Source organism: Argentina silus (assembly GCF_951799395.1).
Source record: "Argentina silus genome assembly, chromosome: 3".
NCBI lineage: Eukaryota > Metazoa > Chordata > Actinopteri > Argentiniformes > Argentinidae > Argentina > Argentina silus.
This window is the reverse complement of record NC_139657.1, coordinates 598,275-613,274: the sequence shown is the minus strand read 5'-3', so window position 1 is coordinate 613,274 and position 15,000 is coordinate 598,275. Positions and strand designations below refer to the sequence as shown.

Here is a 15,000-nt window from a genome sequence, read left to right as displayed (position 1 = left end):
GACACTTCCACACCTGGGGGGGGGTTTCTCTCTGTCTCTGGCTCCCCACAACGCCCAGCCTCAGTCAGCCTGGAAACACTCACACACACACACACACACACACACACACACACACGCACACGCGCACACACACACACACATATACACATGCACGCAAGCACACACATGCGCACACACACATGCGCACACATGCGCACACACACACACACACACACACACACACACACACACACACACACACACACACACAGGTTGGCTGTCTGAAGGGCCATACTGTGACAGCAGCAGCTTTAAGCACAGATCAGAACGCAGCACAGGAAATGCCACTGTGTCCTCATCTCTGCCGGAATAAAAGGATAGAATCTGGCACAGGAATGCTGCCTTCTTCCTGTTCTGTCAACACATGGACCACACTGTCAACACGGTTCTGTAGGTCTGCTTCCCAAACCACACCAAACTTCATTTACATTTCACATTTCATACATATATGTATGGGGACCAGGGGAGGCTGGTGGAGGTAGAAATCGGAGGACGGGCTCATTGTAATGCTTGGAACGGAATGAGAAACGGTATCAAACACTATATGCTTCCGATTTCTACCTCCACCAGCCTCCCCTGATGGGGGCCAATCAGGCCTACTTGGAAAAACATTGCAGGCAATGAAATATGAATGAGATATGAATGAGATATGAATGAGATATCAATGAGATATCAATGAGAGTTCTGAGACATGGATATGGGTGATAACGTCACCCCCCCCCTCCTCCTCCACACCACCACCTTTATTTAGTATCTTACCTGTCTTTAAACCTGTCTTCTCTTTCTCTCTTCTCTGTTTACACTTGGTATTATCTTTCTGTTCCAGAGGAGGATACCTGTGTGGTGGGGGGGGGGGGGGGGGGGGGGGGGGGTTGGGGGGGGGGAATCTTCAATCAGTGTAGCTGGTATTTATCACAAAAAAAACGCAGACACGCTTCACAGCGTTTTACTTAAGACACGCTTCAGTGTTTTACAGCGGCTGGCCTATAAAACCTGCCGCCTCGGAAGTGAAAAGCCCCCGATGAGGCCGGTGTTTCTCCACGGAGGGCGGCTGATCTTCTGGAACAGCAAAGGGACTTCATACTCGACTCGATAAACCGGCAGGAAACCAGCAGGAAACCATCAAACAGACATGTGGAGGACAAAGAAACAGTCCGCGCCAAAAGGGACCAACATCTTCCTAAATGAGGATTACTGTAATGATGAAGACTGTTGAAAATATAGAAGAAAAATTCATTTTTTTTCTAAACAAAGGCTGTGCAACCTTGCCAGTGTGTCTCTGGTTTGAATGACGTTGGTTTTAGATCTCTGTATTGTTTAAGTGCTTTTGGAGTTTAAAGAAATAAAAACAACCTTGTGTAACATCGTCCACGTTTTTCCATCATAATGAGCTCAATCTTAGGTCAGTTGGACGCACCGTTAAATACAATATCTTAAAAAGATTTGAAGAGCCGAATGTCTGACGAATATCCAACATGAAACTTTACCACGGTTATGTTACGGTATACGGTCCCAAACACTCCCTTTGGAAGTCCATTATTACTACAAGTCACTGGGTGATCGACGCATACTACTATGACTCATAACAGACGAAAGTTGATGAATTCAACTCCATTTACAATTCATATTTAGTTAGAGCATACGTGAAATAAGTTAACTTAATAGTCGTCCGTAATGTAGTAAGGTAAAACGTAGCCCTCGTTGTCACCTGGTCGGCAGAAACAGAAATAACCCCTGTCACTTCCTTGTGTCCCTTGGCGAGGTCGCCCGTCGGTCTCCAGGTCGCTCACTGACGTTGTCGCGACCATTAAAAGCTGCCTATTTCATCGGTATGGAATGGCTACCGTCCGACAAGGTTGCCGCTACCAAGCGGAGTAAGTTGACACTGAACGTTGCAACAACGTGGTCGTGTTTGCTAGGAGACACCACCGTGGTTGTCAAAAGTAAAGGACTTTGCCAGATGTACTTGCGCATTTTACGTGTCTGGACACGCAATGTTTTTGGAGCCATAGACTCTGAATTAGAAAAATGCCTCTAACGGCCTCTGTCAGGAAACATTACATAAGTATGATGGACAGCCTGTAGCTTCTGCCATACAGCCTGTAGCCTCTACAGCACATCAACACAACCACCGTCGGGGTTCCTGTTCTCCCCGTTCTCTGCTTCAACACGCACAAAAACACTCATATGCGACTTATACAAAAACAGTGCAAAAACATGTGACAATATTCCATATTTGCAAATCAACCAGAAAAAAACGTTTCATTACCGACTTCTCCTGCACTACCAGACACCTGTAGCTGGCTCCACCGGGCAACTCAACACCCCGGGATCACGGCAGTGCCCATCCTCTCACACACATGGCCCACGCGTCCCGAGGACTGGAGGACTGGAGGAAACACGGGTCAGCTCACGGTGTGACACGCAGCGCGGTCTGCAGGTCTAGTCTGATGAACCGCGCGCTGCAACGCCGAGCGGAAACAACGTCTTCAAATGAATAAAAGCAGTTTGGAAACTCCAAGAATGTGGAGTTTTTGCGCCTATCCGGCTTCAGTGCGCAACGACTGTGGCGCGCGCGCGCGCACACACTAATCCTGAAAGGCTACAGATCGCAGCGACACATGATGTCACTGGACAGTTTTTTACTTTCACTTTAGTTTAACTCCTAGTTTACCTGCTCCGACTTTTTGCTGCATCTATCGAGGCTATCTGTCACTCACGAAACACTTGTCCTCTGTGTTGTGATTATGTGTCACTGGTTGCTGCAACACTGTAATTTATCGCCACAATAGGCGCTGTGTGTTCGTATGCCAGGACCAATAAACACAACAATTGCGCAACGCCACAGTTGATCCGCAGCCTGTATGTCTGTATGAAGAGTTCTAATTTGAGCCCTCGCAGGCCACCGTGTCTAAACCACGCAACAGTAACATTTAACCTACTGACAAGGTTACAATTCTCATGTTGCTGGTCCAGCGACCAAGACGCAGGGTCCATTGGGTTCATGGGACTGGGACGGGGACTGGGACGGGTACTGGGACGGGGGAGAGAGGGGGGGGGGGGTACAGTCCGCTACAGTCCAGCCAAGGTCGCCGCTGACGCCCACGTGGGTCATTATGGATGTCTCCCGTGGTCGTGGGGTTGGGCAGGAATGGACAAGCACCGGCAGATAATACCACAGCGGCCACAGCAGCGGTTAGGTGGTTGTTTTAGTGATGAAAAGGTTCTCCTGAAATGAGATGTGTTGTGATACATTGCAGAGACTGTCTGGGTAGAGGAACACACACAGGTGGGCAGTGTTAGAGAGACCGGTGCTTGTTAGCACTCGAGGTCCTCTGATTTAATCATTCATTCGCTTATGATCCACATGATAATAAAGGATGATTGGTTCATACAATATAATCCAGTAATAATTAAACAGTGACAATAGTAGTGCATAAGGGTGGAGTGTCAGTAGCAGCAGTAATGACCGGATAATAACAATAGTAATAGTGTCAGTAGCAGCAGTAATGACTGTAGTATAACAATAGTAATACAGTGTCAGTAGCAGCAGTAATGACTGTAGTAATAATAACAATAGTAATAGTGTCAGTAGCAGCAGTAATGACTGTAGTAATAATAACAATAGTAATAGTGTCAGTAGCAGCAGTAATGACTGTAGTAATAATAACAATAGTAATAGTGTCAGTAGCAGCAGTAATGACTGTAGTAATAATAACAATAGTAATACAGTGTCAGTAGCAGCAGTAATGACTGTAGTAATAATAACAATAGTAATAGTGTCAGTAGCAGCAGTAAGGACCGGATAATAACAATAGTAATAGTGTCAGTAGCAGCAGTAATGACTGTAGTAATAATAACAATAGTAATACAGTGTCAGTAGCAGCAGTAATGACTGTAGTAATAATAACAATAGTAATACAGTGTCAGTAGCAGCAGTAATGACTGTAGTATAACAATAGTAATACAGTGTCAGTAGCAGCAGTAATGACTGTAGTATAACAATAGTAATACAGTGTCAGTAGCAGCAGTAATGACTGTAGTAATAATAACAATAGTAATAGTGTCAGTAGCAGCAGTAATGACTGTAGTATAACAATAGTAATACAGTGTCAGTAGCAGCAGTAATGACTGTAGTAATAATAACAATAGTAATACAGTGTCAGTAGCAGCAGTAATGACTGTAGTAATAATAACAATAGTAATACAGTGTCAGTAGCAGCAGTAATGACTGTAGTAATAATAACAATAGTAATACAGTGTCAGTAGCAGCAGTAATTTACAGTCATCGTGAAAAGGTGCAATGAATGTAGTGGTAATAATGTAGTGGTAATAATGTAGTGATAATGTAGTGGTAATAATGTAGAGGTAATAATGTAGTGATAATGTAGTGGTAATAATGTAGAGGTGATAATGTAGTGGTAATAATGGAGTGGTAATAATGTAGTGGTAATAATGTAGAGGTAATAATGGAGTGGTAATAATGTAGAGGTAATAATGGAGTGGTAATAATGGAGTGGTAATAATGTAGAGGTGATAATGTAGTGGTAATAATGGAGTGGTAATAATGTAGTGGTAATAATGTAGTGGTAATAATGGAGTGGTAATAATGTAGAGGTGATAATGTAGTGGTGGTAATGTAGTGGTGGTAATGTAGTGGTAATAATGTAGAGGTAATAATGGAGTGGTAATAATGGAGTGGTAATAATGTAGAGGTGATAATGTAGTGGTAATAATGTAGAGGTAATAATGTCAGATATGCAAGAGAAGTGTCTACTATGTCAGTTGTCCAAGGTTCCGATAAAGATGACTATGTCAGTTGGTGATGAACAGACAAACAGATAAATATGTCAGTTGGTGGGTATTTATGTCAGAAGTATGTCAGTTGGTGGGTATAGGGAGATAAACATCTCTGGACCAGGGCGGCCGGGGGATTCCATCCAGTCAGACCCAACAACTCCAAACCTCCAACCCCGGCCTCATCTGGCCAGACGCCCTGATGTCACTGGGGAATTCCCAGAGGACAGAGAGAGAGAGAGAGAGAGACAGAGAGAGAGTCTGTCTGTCTGTCTGTCTGCATGCCTGCCTGTCTATCTATCTATCGATCTACAGTATCTCCTTCTCTCTCTCTCACTTTCTCTCATTCTCTGTCTCTCTCATAAGTTATCTATGATATCCTCATAGATATCCTCATAGATAACCTCATAGATATCCTCATAGATAACCTCATAGATATCCTCATAGATATACTAGCTGTGAGCTCAGATTGACTTCCTGGAATAGTCTCATAGTGATGCGTTTTGTGTCGAATCAAAGCTTGCTAGTAGGTTATCTATGAGGATATCTGAGGTTATCTATGAGGATATCTGAGGTTATCTATGAGGTTATCTATGAGGATCTATGAGGATATCTATTAGGTTATCTATGAGGATATCTATGAGGATCTATGAGGATATCTATGAGGCTATCTATGAGGATATCTGAGGTTATCTATGAGGATATCTGAGGTTATCTATGAGGATATCTATGAGGTTATCTGAGGTTATCTATGAGGATATCTATGAGGTTATCTATGAGGCTATCTGAGGTTATCTGAGGTTATCTATGAGGATATCTGAGGTTATCTATGAGGGTATCTGAGGTTATCTATGAGGCTCTGTGGTGCAAAATAATGATGTTTCTGGACAAATGCCAATGGTGAGCTGACGAGAAATATTAAATGTGTTTTTAAAATAATTTGTTTTGAAACTCCTCTTTAACATGCGATATGAGAAAGTTTGCATATGAATTGGCTTCATCATAGAATGAATGACCAAAAAGCACACAGATGTGAAGTTAATGAGGTGATTGACAGTCGGTGGTGGTACAGTAACACACGCGGTGACTTTTATACGACCAGCCTTTAATGAAGGAATGTGTGATTCACACCTAGAGGAATCCTAACATGTACAACATGCATATCTGGGATGTCTGCCCCCCCCCACACACACCATCCCCCACATCCGCCCTCCTGCTGGTCAGACCCCCAAGCCTCACCCCAGACCTAATCACAGGCTGCAGCAGTGGGGAGATGGGGAAATCTCTTTTACCCTATGAGTGTGTGTCTGTGTGTGCGTGCGTGCGTGCATGTATGGATGTTTGTCTGTGTGTGTGCGTGCATGTGTGAAACCACATGGACATCTTACCCCATGAGTGTGTGCATGTGTGCATGTGCGTGTGTGTGTGTGCGTGCATGTGTGAAACCACATGGACATCTTACCCCATGAGTGTGTGAACCCGCACAGACAAAGCAACCGGTAAAGCCTCGAGTCAAACTGTGGTGGTGACAGGCCACATTCCACATCCTCCTGCCTGCTGAGAGACCTCCATCTCTGGACACGCTCACAAACATCCTCACCGTCACCGACCTCTGTTACCCTCTGTTAGTCACCTTCTATGGGGCTTCTGTGCACCTGGTAACCCAAAACCACTCTACTCTCCACACTCAGTCCCAGGCTCCTCTCCTCTCCCCTCCCCTCCTCTCCTCTCCCCTCCTCTCCTCTCTTCTCCTCTCCTCTCCTCTCCCCTCCTCTCCTCTCCCTCTCTCTGCCTCCCCTTCTATGGGCCAGTTTCCCAGACATGGATTAAAGCTTAGTTTTTGACTAAATAACATTTTTAATAATAAATCTCTATTAAAGGGGGATTTTAGTGTAGGATTGGGTTTAATCTGTGTCTGGTTAACCTCCCTGTCACCCACACCAGGTACTGATATCAGGGGAGGCTGGTGGAGGTAGAAATCAGAGGCTGGGCTGATTATAACACATGGAATGGAAAAGGAACGGTATCAAACAAATGTATTCCATTCCTGATTCCATTCCATGTATTACAATGAACCCGTCCTCCGATTTCTACCTCCGCCAGCCTCCCTGCGGCTCAATTAAATATCTGTGTCTGGTTCACCATGCCCTCCACCTCCCCCTCCAAGACATTCCAGTCGGGGGAGAGAGAGAGATTGACAACCATAAATCAGATGATTGACATTAAAGCATGCTTATAAAATAATGGTTCATCTGAAGAACTGTGGACAGAAGCAGCTAGGTTCTACAGAATATGGCTCTATAGGGGAACCCGCAAGACAAGGAAGCTTTATTTGGGGGGGGGGGGGGGGTTTCTACCAGGGGAGGCTGGTGGAGGTAGAAATCAGAGGACAGGCTCATTGTAATGCATGGAATGGAATGAAGAATGGTGTTTGAGATCATCCTGGTAGAACCCCTCCACTCCCCCCCCCAACCACAGTTCTGAATCCTTTATCTAGGCGTCTGGTCAATGACCTGGGGCAAGATGTGATGCTTCAACCCAACACTCCGTTGGCCCGGCCCCCTCCCTCAGTATAACAGAATAAAGTGTGACAGACAAGGGGTATTTTACAAGGATAAAAAAACAACTTTATTTACAAACTTTATTTTCCATGCCGAGTGTAGAATGATGTCTCTGCTCTTCTCAGGACCGGCTGGGTTCTGAGTGACATGAGTACAGGAATGGGACCAACTTAAACAAGCAGCCACTGGCCTACACACACACACACACACACACACACACACACAATCAATAGACAGCCATAGGCCCTCAAGGTCACTGTCACTAAACTGGTACACTCTGTTCGTTCTATTTCTGTTTCCCTTCAGTGTTCGACACCATGACACGACCCCCCAGAGAGTCGATGAACCCTGTCTGTCTGTCTGTCTGTCTGTCTGTCTCACAGGCTCGTCTCTCAGAGAAGGTACAACTGAAGCTCATCAGAAAACGGCTTCTACAGCTTCTAAAATCACACAAAGATTCAAAACAACACCGGGAAAAAAAAGTCTAAGGACTAACCGTCCATTTCATTCTGAGGCGTTGACACAAAAACACAAGATGACTCAAAGAAAGAAAAGATGGGTTTGGACCGAACGAAACCCACACGGAGCTGAACGGTGAGAACTATTCTCTCACTCACGACGTTTTATAAACCATGTCTCTCACTATTTAAACGGCTGACATGGTAAATGCACGGTGTTTTTCTGAGTAAAGGCATCAGTTTGACACCCTGTATGTGTGAAAGCCACAGGGCGGATTTCACCAGAGGTACTTTTGGTAAAGTTACCACGTCATCACTGTCAACTAGCAGGGCCTAATAATACACGTGAACCTCCAGAAATGGAAGAGAGAGAGAGAGAGAGAGAGACAGAGACAGAGAGAGAGAGAAAGAGAGACAGAGAGAGAGAAAGAGAGACAGAGAGAGACAGAGAGAGAAGGAAGGAGAGAGAGAGAGACAGAGAGAGAGAGAGAGAGACAGAGAGAGAGAGAGAAAGAGAGACAGAGAGAGAGAGAAGGAAGGAGAGAGAGAGAGAGAAGGAAAGAGAGAGAGAGAGAGAGACAGAAAGAGAGAGAGAGAGAGAGAGACAGGAAGTTGCATCAGAGCTGGAAGGTTTGCGTGCCAGTCAGAGGAAGTGGTGATGAGGCTCCTCCTCCTCAGGTTGGCCAAGATGAGGCTCCAACAGAACAGTCTGTCTCAACATGTACGGGTGTGTGTGTATAGGCCTGTGTGTGTGTGTGTGTATAGGCCTGTGTGTGGGGGTGTGTGTTTGTAGGCCTGTGTGGGCCTGTATGTGTATGTGTGTGTAGGCCTGTGTGGGCCTGTATGTGTATGTGTGTGTAGGCCTGTGTGTGTAGGCCTGTGTGTGTGTGTGGTGGCCTCTAGAAGGCGTAGCGTGTCCGGATGTCCTCCAGCTTCTTGGAGACCTCGGGGGGCGTGCGGTCCAGCTCCTCCGCAACGCTCTTCTGCTTGTGAGGGTCCATGCTGTTGAACTGCTCACACAGGTCTCCATCTATCACATTCTAGAGGGACAGACAGACAGACAGGTCAGACAGACAGACTCTGGACTGAAGACATGTCTGCTGTTCTCTGTTTTCATGTTCAACAGACTTAGCCGACCGCCCCCGCCAACCCTGGTCCAGCCAGAGAGGGGGGTTCCCCACCAGTCAGTGGATCAGAATGCAGCCCCCACCCCACCTGCCCTCACCACTCCAGCCATGCCATGACCCTGGAAAACTCCCCCCCCCCCCCTCCCTCCGTACCTTGACAGGGAAGTAGTAGGATCTGAAGCTGAGGTGGTCTCTGCCACACAGCGGGGGGAACTCAGAACGCATGTGCATCTCTAGATGCTGGAAGAAGTCGTGGTCCTGGAGAGAGGAGGGGGGGGGGGGGTGGAGAGAGAGGGGGTGGGGGTGGGGGAGGGGGTGGAGAGAGAAGGGGGGGGTTAGACATGGGGGTGACACTGTGTGTGTGTATGTATGTATGTATGTATGTATGTATGTATGTATGTGTGTGTGTGTGTGTGTGTACCTCATGGGAGGTGAAGGGCACCAGGATTCCGATGCCTCCAGACAGGGTGGTGTAGACCAGGGACTCTGACCCCCCAGGGATGAGGGTGGTCTTCTGGAGGGACAGGACTGTCTCCCCGATGTGGTAGTTCATGATGACCTCGGCCTGGGGGGTGAGGTGGGGGGGGGGGGGGGGCACGGTCAAACAGGGAAACGCCAAGGTATTCTCACACTCACAGACCAGCCACACACACACACACACACACACACACACACACACACACACACACACACACACACTGTACCTTCTGGGAGGCTCCGTTCAGCAGACCCCTGTCCCACAATGCCTTGTTCCCCGTGGGGTCTTCATCCACATCATCACTGGTGTTGGGGGGCAGGCGCACCTGGGGGGGTGGGGTGGGGTGGGGTGGGGAGAATGAGTGAGAAAGACATCTCATATCAACCTTTTCGAGCGATACACACTGAATACGACACACACAGACACACACAGACACCACGTACGATGCTGATGTTTCCAAACTTGTCTGCGGAGGCCATGGTGTCGTAGTCCAGCAGGCAGGCAGTGGTCACCCAGCGGGGGTGGGTGTCGTCGGCGAAGATGATGAGCTGATTCTCGGTGCGCTTGTAGCGAACCCAGAACAGGCTCTCCTGCACGTCCGTCACAATCACACGCTGGCCGATGGTGTGGATCCCTGTCACCAGATTAGGGACGTGCTGGGGGAGAGAGGGGGGGGGGAGGGAGGGAGGGGAGGGGAGGGAGGGGTAGACATTGAATATGATGTTAAATGATTTAGATCTTGTATGACTAATGTAAAGAAGGAGGTCATTGTGTGTGTGTAGTATGAAGGTGTGTGTGTGTAGTATGAAGGTGTGTGTGTACGTGTGTGTGGTGTATGTGTGTGTAGTATGAAGGTGTGTGTGTGTGTGTGTAGTATGAAGGTGTGTGTGTGTGTAGTATGAAGGTGTGTGTGTGTGTGTATAGTATGAAGGTGTGTGTGTGTGTAGTATGAAGGTGTGTGTGTGTGTGTATAGTATGAAGGTGTGTGTGTGTGTGTGTGTGTATAGTATGAAGGTGTGTGTGTGTGTATAGTATGAAGGTGTGTGTGTGTGTGTGTGTGTAGTATGAAGGTGTGTGTGTGTGTAGTATGAAGGTGTGTGTGTGTAGTATGAAGGTGTGTGTGTGTGTATAGTATGAAGGTGTGTGTGTGTAGTATGAAGGTGTGTGTGTGTGTGTGTGTGTGTGTATAGTATGAAGGTGTGTGTGTGTGTAGTATGAAGGTGTGTGTGTGTGTGTGTGTGTAGTATGAAGGTGTGTGTGTGTGTGTATAGTATGAAGGTGTGTGTGTGTGTGTATAGTATGAAGGTGTGTGTGTGTGTGTGTGTGTGTGTGTAGTATGAAGGTGTGTGTGTGTGTGTGTGTGTAGTATGAAGGTGTGTGTGTGTGTGTATAGTATGAAGGTGTGTGTGTGTGTGTATAGTATGAAGGTGTGTGTGTGTGTGTGTGTGTGTATAGTATGAAGGTGTGTGTGTGTGTGTGTGTAGTATGAAGGTGTGTGTGTGTGTAGTATGAAGGTGTGTGTGTGTGTAGTATGAAGGTGTGTGTGTGTAGTATGAAGGTGTGTGTGTGTGTATAGTATGAAGGTGTGTGTGTGTAGTATGAAGGTGTGTGTGTGTGTGTGTGTGTGTGTATAGTATGAAGGTGTGTGTGTGTGTAGTATGAAGGTGTGTGTGTGTGTGTGTGTGTAGTATGAAGGTGTGTGTGTGTGTGTATAGTATGAAGGTGTGTGTGTGTGTGTATAGTATGAAGGTGTGTGTGTGTGTGTGTGTGTGTGTAGTATGAAGGTGTGTGTGTGTGTGTATAGTATGAAGGTGTGTGTGTGTGTGTATAGTATGAAGGTGTGTGTGTGTGTGTGTGTGTGTATAGTATGAAGGTGTGTGTGTGTGTGTGTGTAGTATGAAGGTGTGTGTGTGTGTAGTATGAAGGTGTGTGTGTGTAGTATGAAGGTGTGTGTGTGTGTGTGTGTGTATAGTATGAAGGTGTGTGTGTGTAGTATGAAGGTGTGTGTGTGTGTGTGTGTGTGTGTGTGTATAGTATGAAGGTGTGTGTGTAGTATGAAGGTGTGTGTGTGTGTGTGTGTGTGTGTGTATAGTATGAAGGTGTGTGTATAGTATGAAGGTGTGTGTGTGTGTAGTATGAAGGTGTGTGTGTGTAGTATGAAGGTGTGTGTGTGTGTGTATAGTATGAAGGTGTGTGTGTGTGTGTATAGTATGAAGGTGTGTGTGTGTGTGTGTGTGTGTGTAGTATGAAGGTGTGTGTGTGTGTGTGTGTATAGTATGAAGGTGTGTGTGTATAGTATGAAGGTGTGTGTGTGTGTAGTATGAAGGTGTGTGTGTGTGTAGTATGAAGGTGTGTGTGTAGTATGAAGGTGTGTGTGTGTGTGTGTGTGTAGTATGAAGGTGTGTGTGTGTGTGTGTATAGTATGAAGGTGTGTGTGTATAGTATGAAGGTGTGTGTGTGTGTGTATAGTATGAAGGTGTGTGTGTGTGTGTGTATAGTATGAAGGTGTGTGTGTGTGTAGTATGAAGGTGTGTGTGTGTGTGTATAGTATGAAGGTGTGTGTGTGTGTAGTATGAAGGTGTGTGTGTGTAGTATGAAGGTGTGTGTGTGTGTGTATAGTATGAAGGTGTGTGTGTGTGTGTGTGTGTGTAGTATGAAGGTGTGTGTGTGTGTGTGTATAGTATGAAGGTGTGTGTGTATAGTATGAAGGTGTGTGTGTGTGTAGTATGAAGGTGTGTGTGTGTGTAGTATGAAGGTGTGTGTGTAGTATGAAGGTGTGTGTGTGTGTGTGTGTGTAGTATGAAGGTGTGTGTGTGTGTGTGTATAGTATGAAGGTGTGTGTGTATAGTATGAAGGTGTGTGTGTATAGTATGAAGGTGTGTGTGTGTGTGTATAGTATGAAGGTGTGTGTGTGTGTGTGTATAGTATGAAGGTGTGTGTGTGTGTAGTATGAAGGTGTGTGTGTGTGTGTGTAGTATGAAGGTGTGTGTGTGTGTGTGTAGTATGAAGGTGTGTGTGTGTATAGTATGAAGGTGTGTGTGTGTGTATAGTATGAAGGTGTGTGTGTGTGTAGTATGAAGGTGTGTGTGTGTGTGTGTGTGTAGTATGAAGGTGTGTGTGTGTGTGTGTATAGTATGAAGGTGTGTGTGTGTATAGTATGAAGGTGTGTGTGTATAGTATGAAGGTGTGTGTGTATAGTATGAAGGTGTGTGTGTGTGTGTGTGTGTGTCTCACCTTGTTCTCACACTTCCTCAGCAGTTTCTTCTTCCCGAGGTCGTAGATGCGGAGCAGCTTCCCCACGCCCACCAGGACACGCCCCTGGAACGGGGCGATAGCCAATGGCACATCCTCCACCGGAGTCTGCCAATCAAAACACCCCGTGAGTCATCATTGGCTGTTATTTATTAAGTCACCGCTCTGAAACTGGTCAAGGACTATGGAAAGATAAACACACACACACACACACACACACACGCGGTGGACCCCTTGACAATGCGTCTCAGAGTAGGAGTGCTGATCTCGGTGTGTGTGTGTGTGTGTTCCCTGGTCTGTCTATACAATCCTATTCAGCAGGATCTGAAAGACCCAGGATCTGCCTCTGCCCCCTCCCCCGTCGTCATGGTTACAGAGACTGATTTCCCCGGCGCTGCTCGCAAACGAAACTGACAGCTGAGTTTCATCTTCTGGTAATCTCTGTTCTAAGAGATGAGAGGAGGAGGGGGGGGGTGTGTGAGTGTGTGAGTGTGTGAGTGTGTGTGTGTGTGTGTGAGAGAGTGTGTGTGTGTGTGTGTGTGTGTGAGAGTGTGTGTGTGAGTGTGTGTGTGGTGGGGGGAGGGGGGTGTCACAATGCATCCACAAACTCAAGAGAGAGTACACTTTGTCCCTGGGGAGCACAGCTGGTGTGGGGTGTGTGTGTGTGTGTGTGTATGTGTGAGTGAGTGTGTGTGAGTGTGTGTGAGTGTGTGTAGGGGGGTGGGGGGGCACTGAATGACAGTGCACTAACAGTTCTCACAGACAACCATGAAAAAGTTCCAAAATAACATTTGGGGAATTCCTGCTCTGCATCGCGGTCGGCCAAGAAACCCTCGGATTACATGACTCACTTCCTGTGTGTGTGTGTGTGTACGCGCATGTGTGTGTGTGTGTACATGTGTGCGTGTGTGTGTTACCTGTCCAAAGTTCCAGGGCAGGGAGAAGACTGTGTGTGTGACTGTGTGTGTGTCTGTGTGTGTGTGTCTGTGCCTGTGTGTGTGTGTGCGTGTCTGTGTGTGTGTGTGTCTGTGTGCGTGTGCGTGTCTCACCTTGTGGAGGAACTCCAGCTTGTCCCCCGCCCCTCCCAGCCGATAGGTGTAGATGAAGCCGCCGCCCACTGAGCGGGGGTTGAGCATCATGTCCCTGGCCACGCCCACCAGGACATACCAGTCATCCCCACCGCCGGAGAAACGACACACCGTCACACTACAGGGAGGGGGGGGGGGGGGAGAGGGAGGGGGGGGAGGGGGGAGAGGGAGGGGGGGAGAGGGAGAGGGAGGTATCAGCATGGGAAATCTAAGCATTACATTTACATTTATGTCATTTAACAGACGCCTTTATCCAAAGCGACTTACAACAAATCGATGTGTTTCAGTAAGTGAATCATCTATCCATCAGTCATCAGAAGATAAAGTCATCAATGCTCAGACCAGGGTTAGGAGTTAGGGGTTAGGGCTGTAGGCAGTCACAATGCCAGAAGAAAGGAAGAATTTTGTATTTATTTATTTTTTAATTTATTTACAGGAGAGTACATACATAAGTTATTCCCCCCAAGTCTCTACAAGATTTGTGTGTGTGTGAGACCCTACCTGTGTGTGTGTGTGTGTGTAGTTCTGTATGTGTGTAGTTGAGTGTGTGTCTAGGCTGAGATCAGAGATGTTCTATTTCTCTCCATTGACAGTCAGAGAAGAGACATGAGAAACTCATCACTTCAACAGCACAACTAACCCTTTCTCCTACTCCCCCCCAGAGGCAGCTTCCCGCGTCCGTCCCCCCCCCACCTAAAGGGAGGTTCCCCCCCCCCTCCCCTGAAGGCAGGTCGTCGTCCCCCCCCCCTCACCTGAAGGCGGCCTCGTTCTGCTCCAGTTGGACCAGGTCCAGGGTGGTGCCCTGGATGGGGTTGACCAGGCGGACCAGCGAGGCCCACTGACCCGACCCGGCCTTGGGCGCCCCAAAGATGGCCTCCGGAAGGTTCTCATTCAGGAAGGCAGCGGCCATCTCTGCTGCCAACTCCCTCTCATCCTCCCCTGCAGCCTCCACCATCTCCTACAGGGGGCAGCAACACACCCACGAGGAGATGAAGAGAGACACAGACAGACACCCAGACACACACCCACCTACAGACACACCCACTCAGACACACCCACCCACCCAGAGGCCTGGTTGGGGTGTTCACTTTGCGCACGTGTTCAGTTTCCATTATTGTCCCAGAAACTTGGCTTGCAGCCAGGAGTCATAATGAACCAGACGATACACAAACACAAACACTATTCCACAGAACAACCATG

The 15,000-nt window shown here is 47.2% G+C and overlaps 2 protein-coding genes across 3 annotated transcripts in view; both read right to left on the bottom strand.

The window, feature by feature from the left end:
• The window catches only part of il34 (interleukin 34), a 17,769-nt gene extending 15,148 nt beyond the window's left edge, over positions 1 to 2,621 (bottom strand). The window contains exons 1-3 of one of the 2 annotated variants that reach the window (XM_083666976.1): positions 2,309 to 2,621; positions 799 to 875; positions 1 to 78 (exon numbers count right to left, since the gene is read on the bottom strand). The exon at positions 1 to 78 is cut by the window's left edge and continues 74 nt beyond it. The gene's annotated coding sequence lies outside the window, so the exon portion shown is untranslated. The remainder of the gene's footprint in view (positions 79 to 798; positions 876 to 2,308) is intronic. The other variant, XM_083666975.1, reaches the window with a different exon arrangement.
• Positions 2,622 to 7,444: 4,823 nt separating this feature from the next.
• sf3b3 (splicing factor 3b, subunit 3) overlaps positions 7,445 to 15,000 on the bottom strand; it is a gene marked incomplete at its 5' end in the record, with an annotated part of 15,279 nt that continues 7,723 nt past the window's right edge. Inside the window, 8 exons of the mRNA XM_083665642.1 lie at positions 7,445 to 8,895; positions 9,136 to 9,240; positions 9,404 to 9,547; positions 9,687 to 9,785; positions 9,904 to 10,116; positions 12,695 to 12,820; positions 13,762 to 13,918; positions 14,553 to 14,758. Of these exons, the coding sequence (XP_083521768.1) occupies positions 8,755 to 8,895; positions 9,136 to 9,240; positions 9,404 to 9,547; positions 9,687 to 9,785; positions 9,904 to 10,116; positions 12,695 to 12,820; positions 13,762 to 13,918; positions 14,553 to 14,758 (1,191 nt within the window). The 3' untranslated portion in view covers positions 7,445 to 8,754. The remainder of the gene's footprint in view (positions 8,896 to 9,135; positions 9,241 to 9,403; positions 9,548 to 9,686; positions 9,786 to 9,903; positions 10,117 to 12,694; positions 12,821 to 13,761; positions 13,919 to 14,552; positions 14,759 to 15,000) is intronic.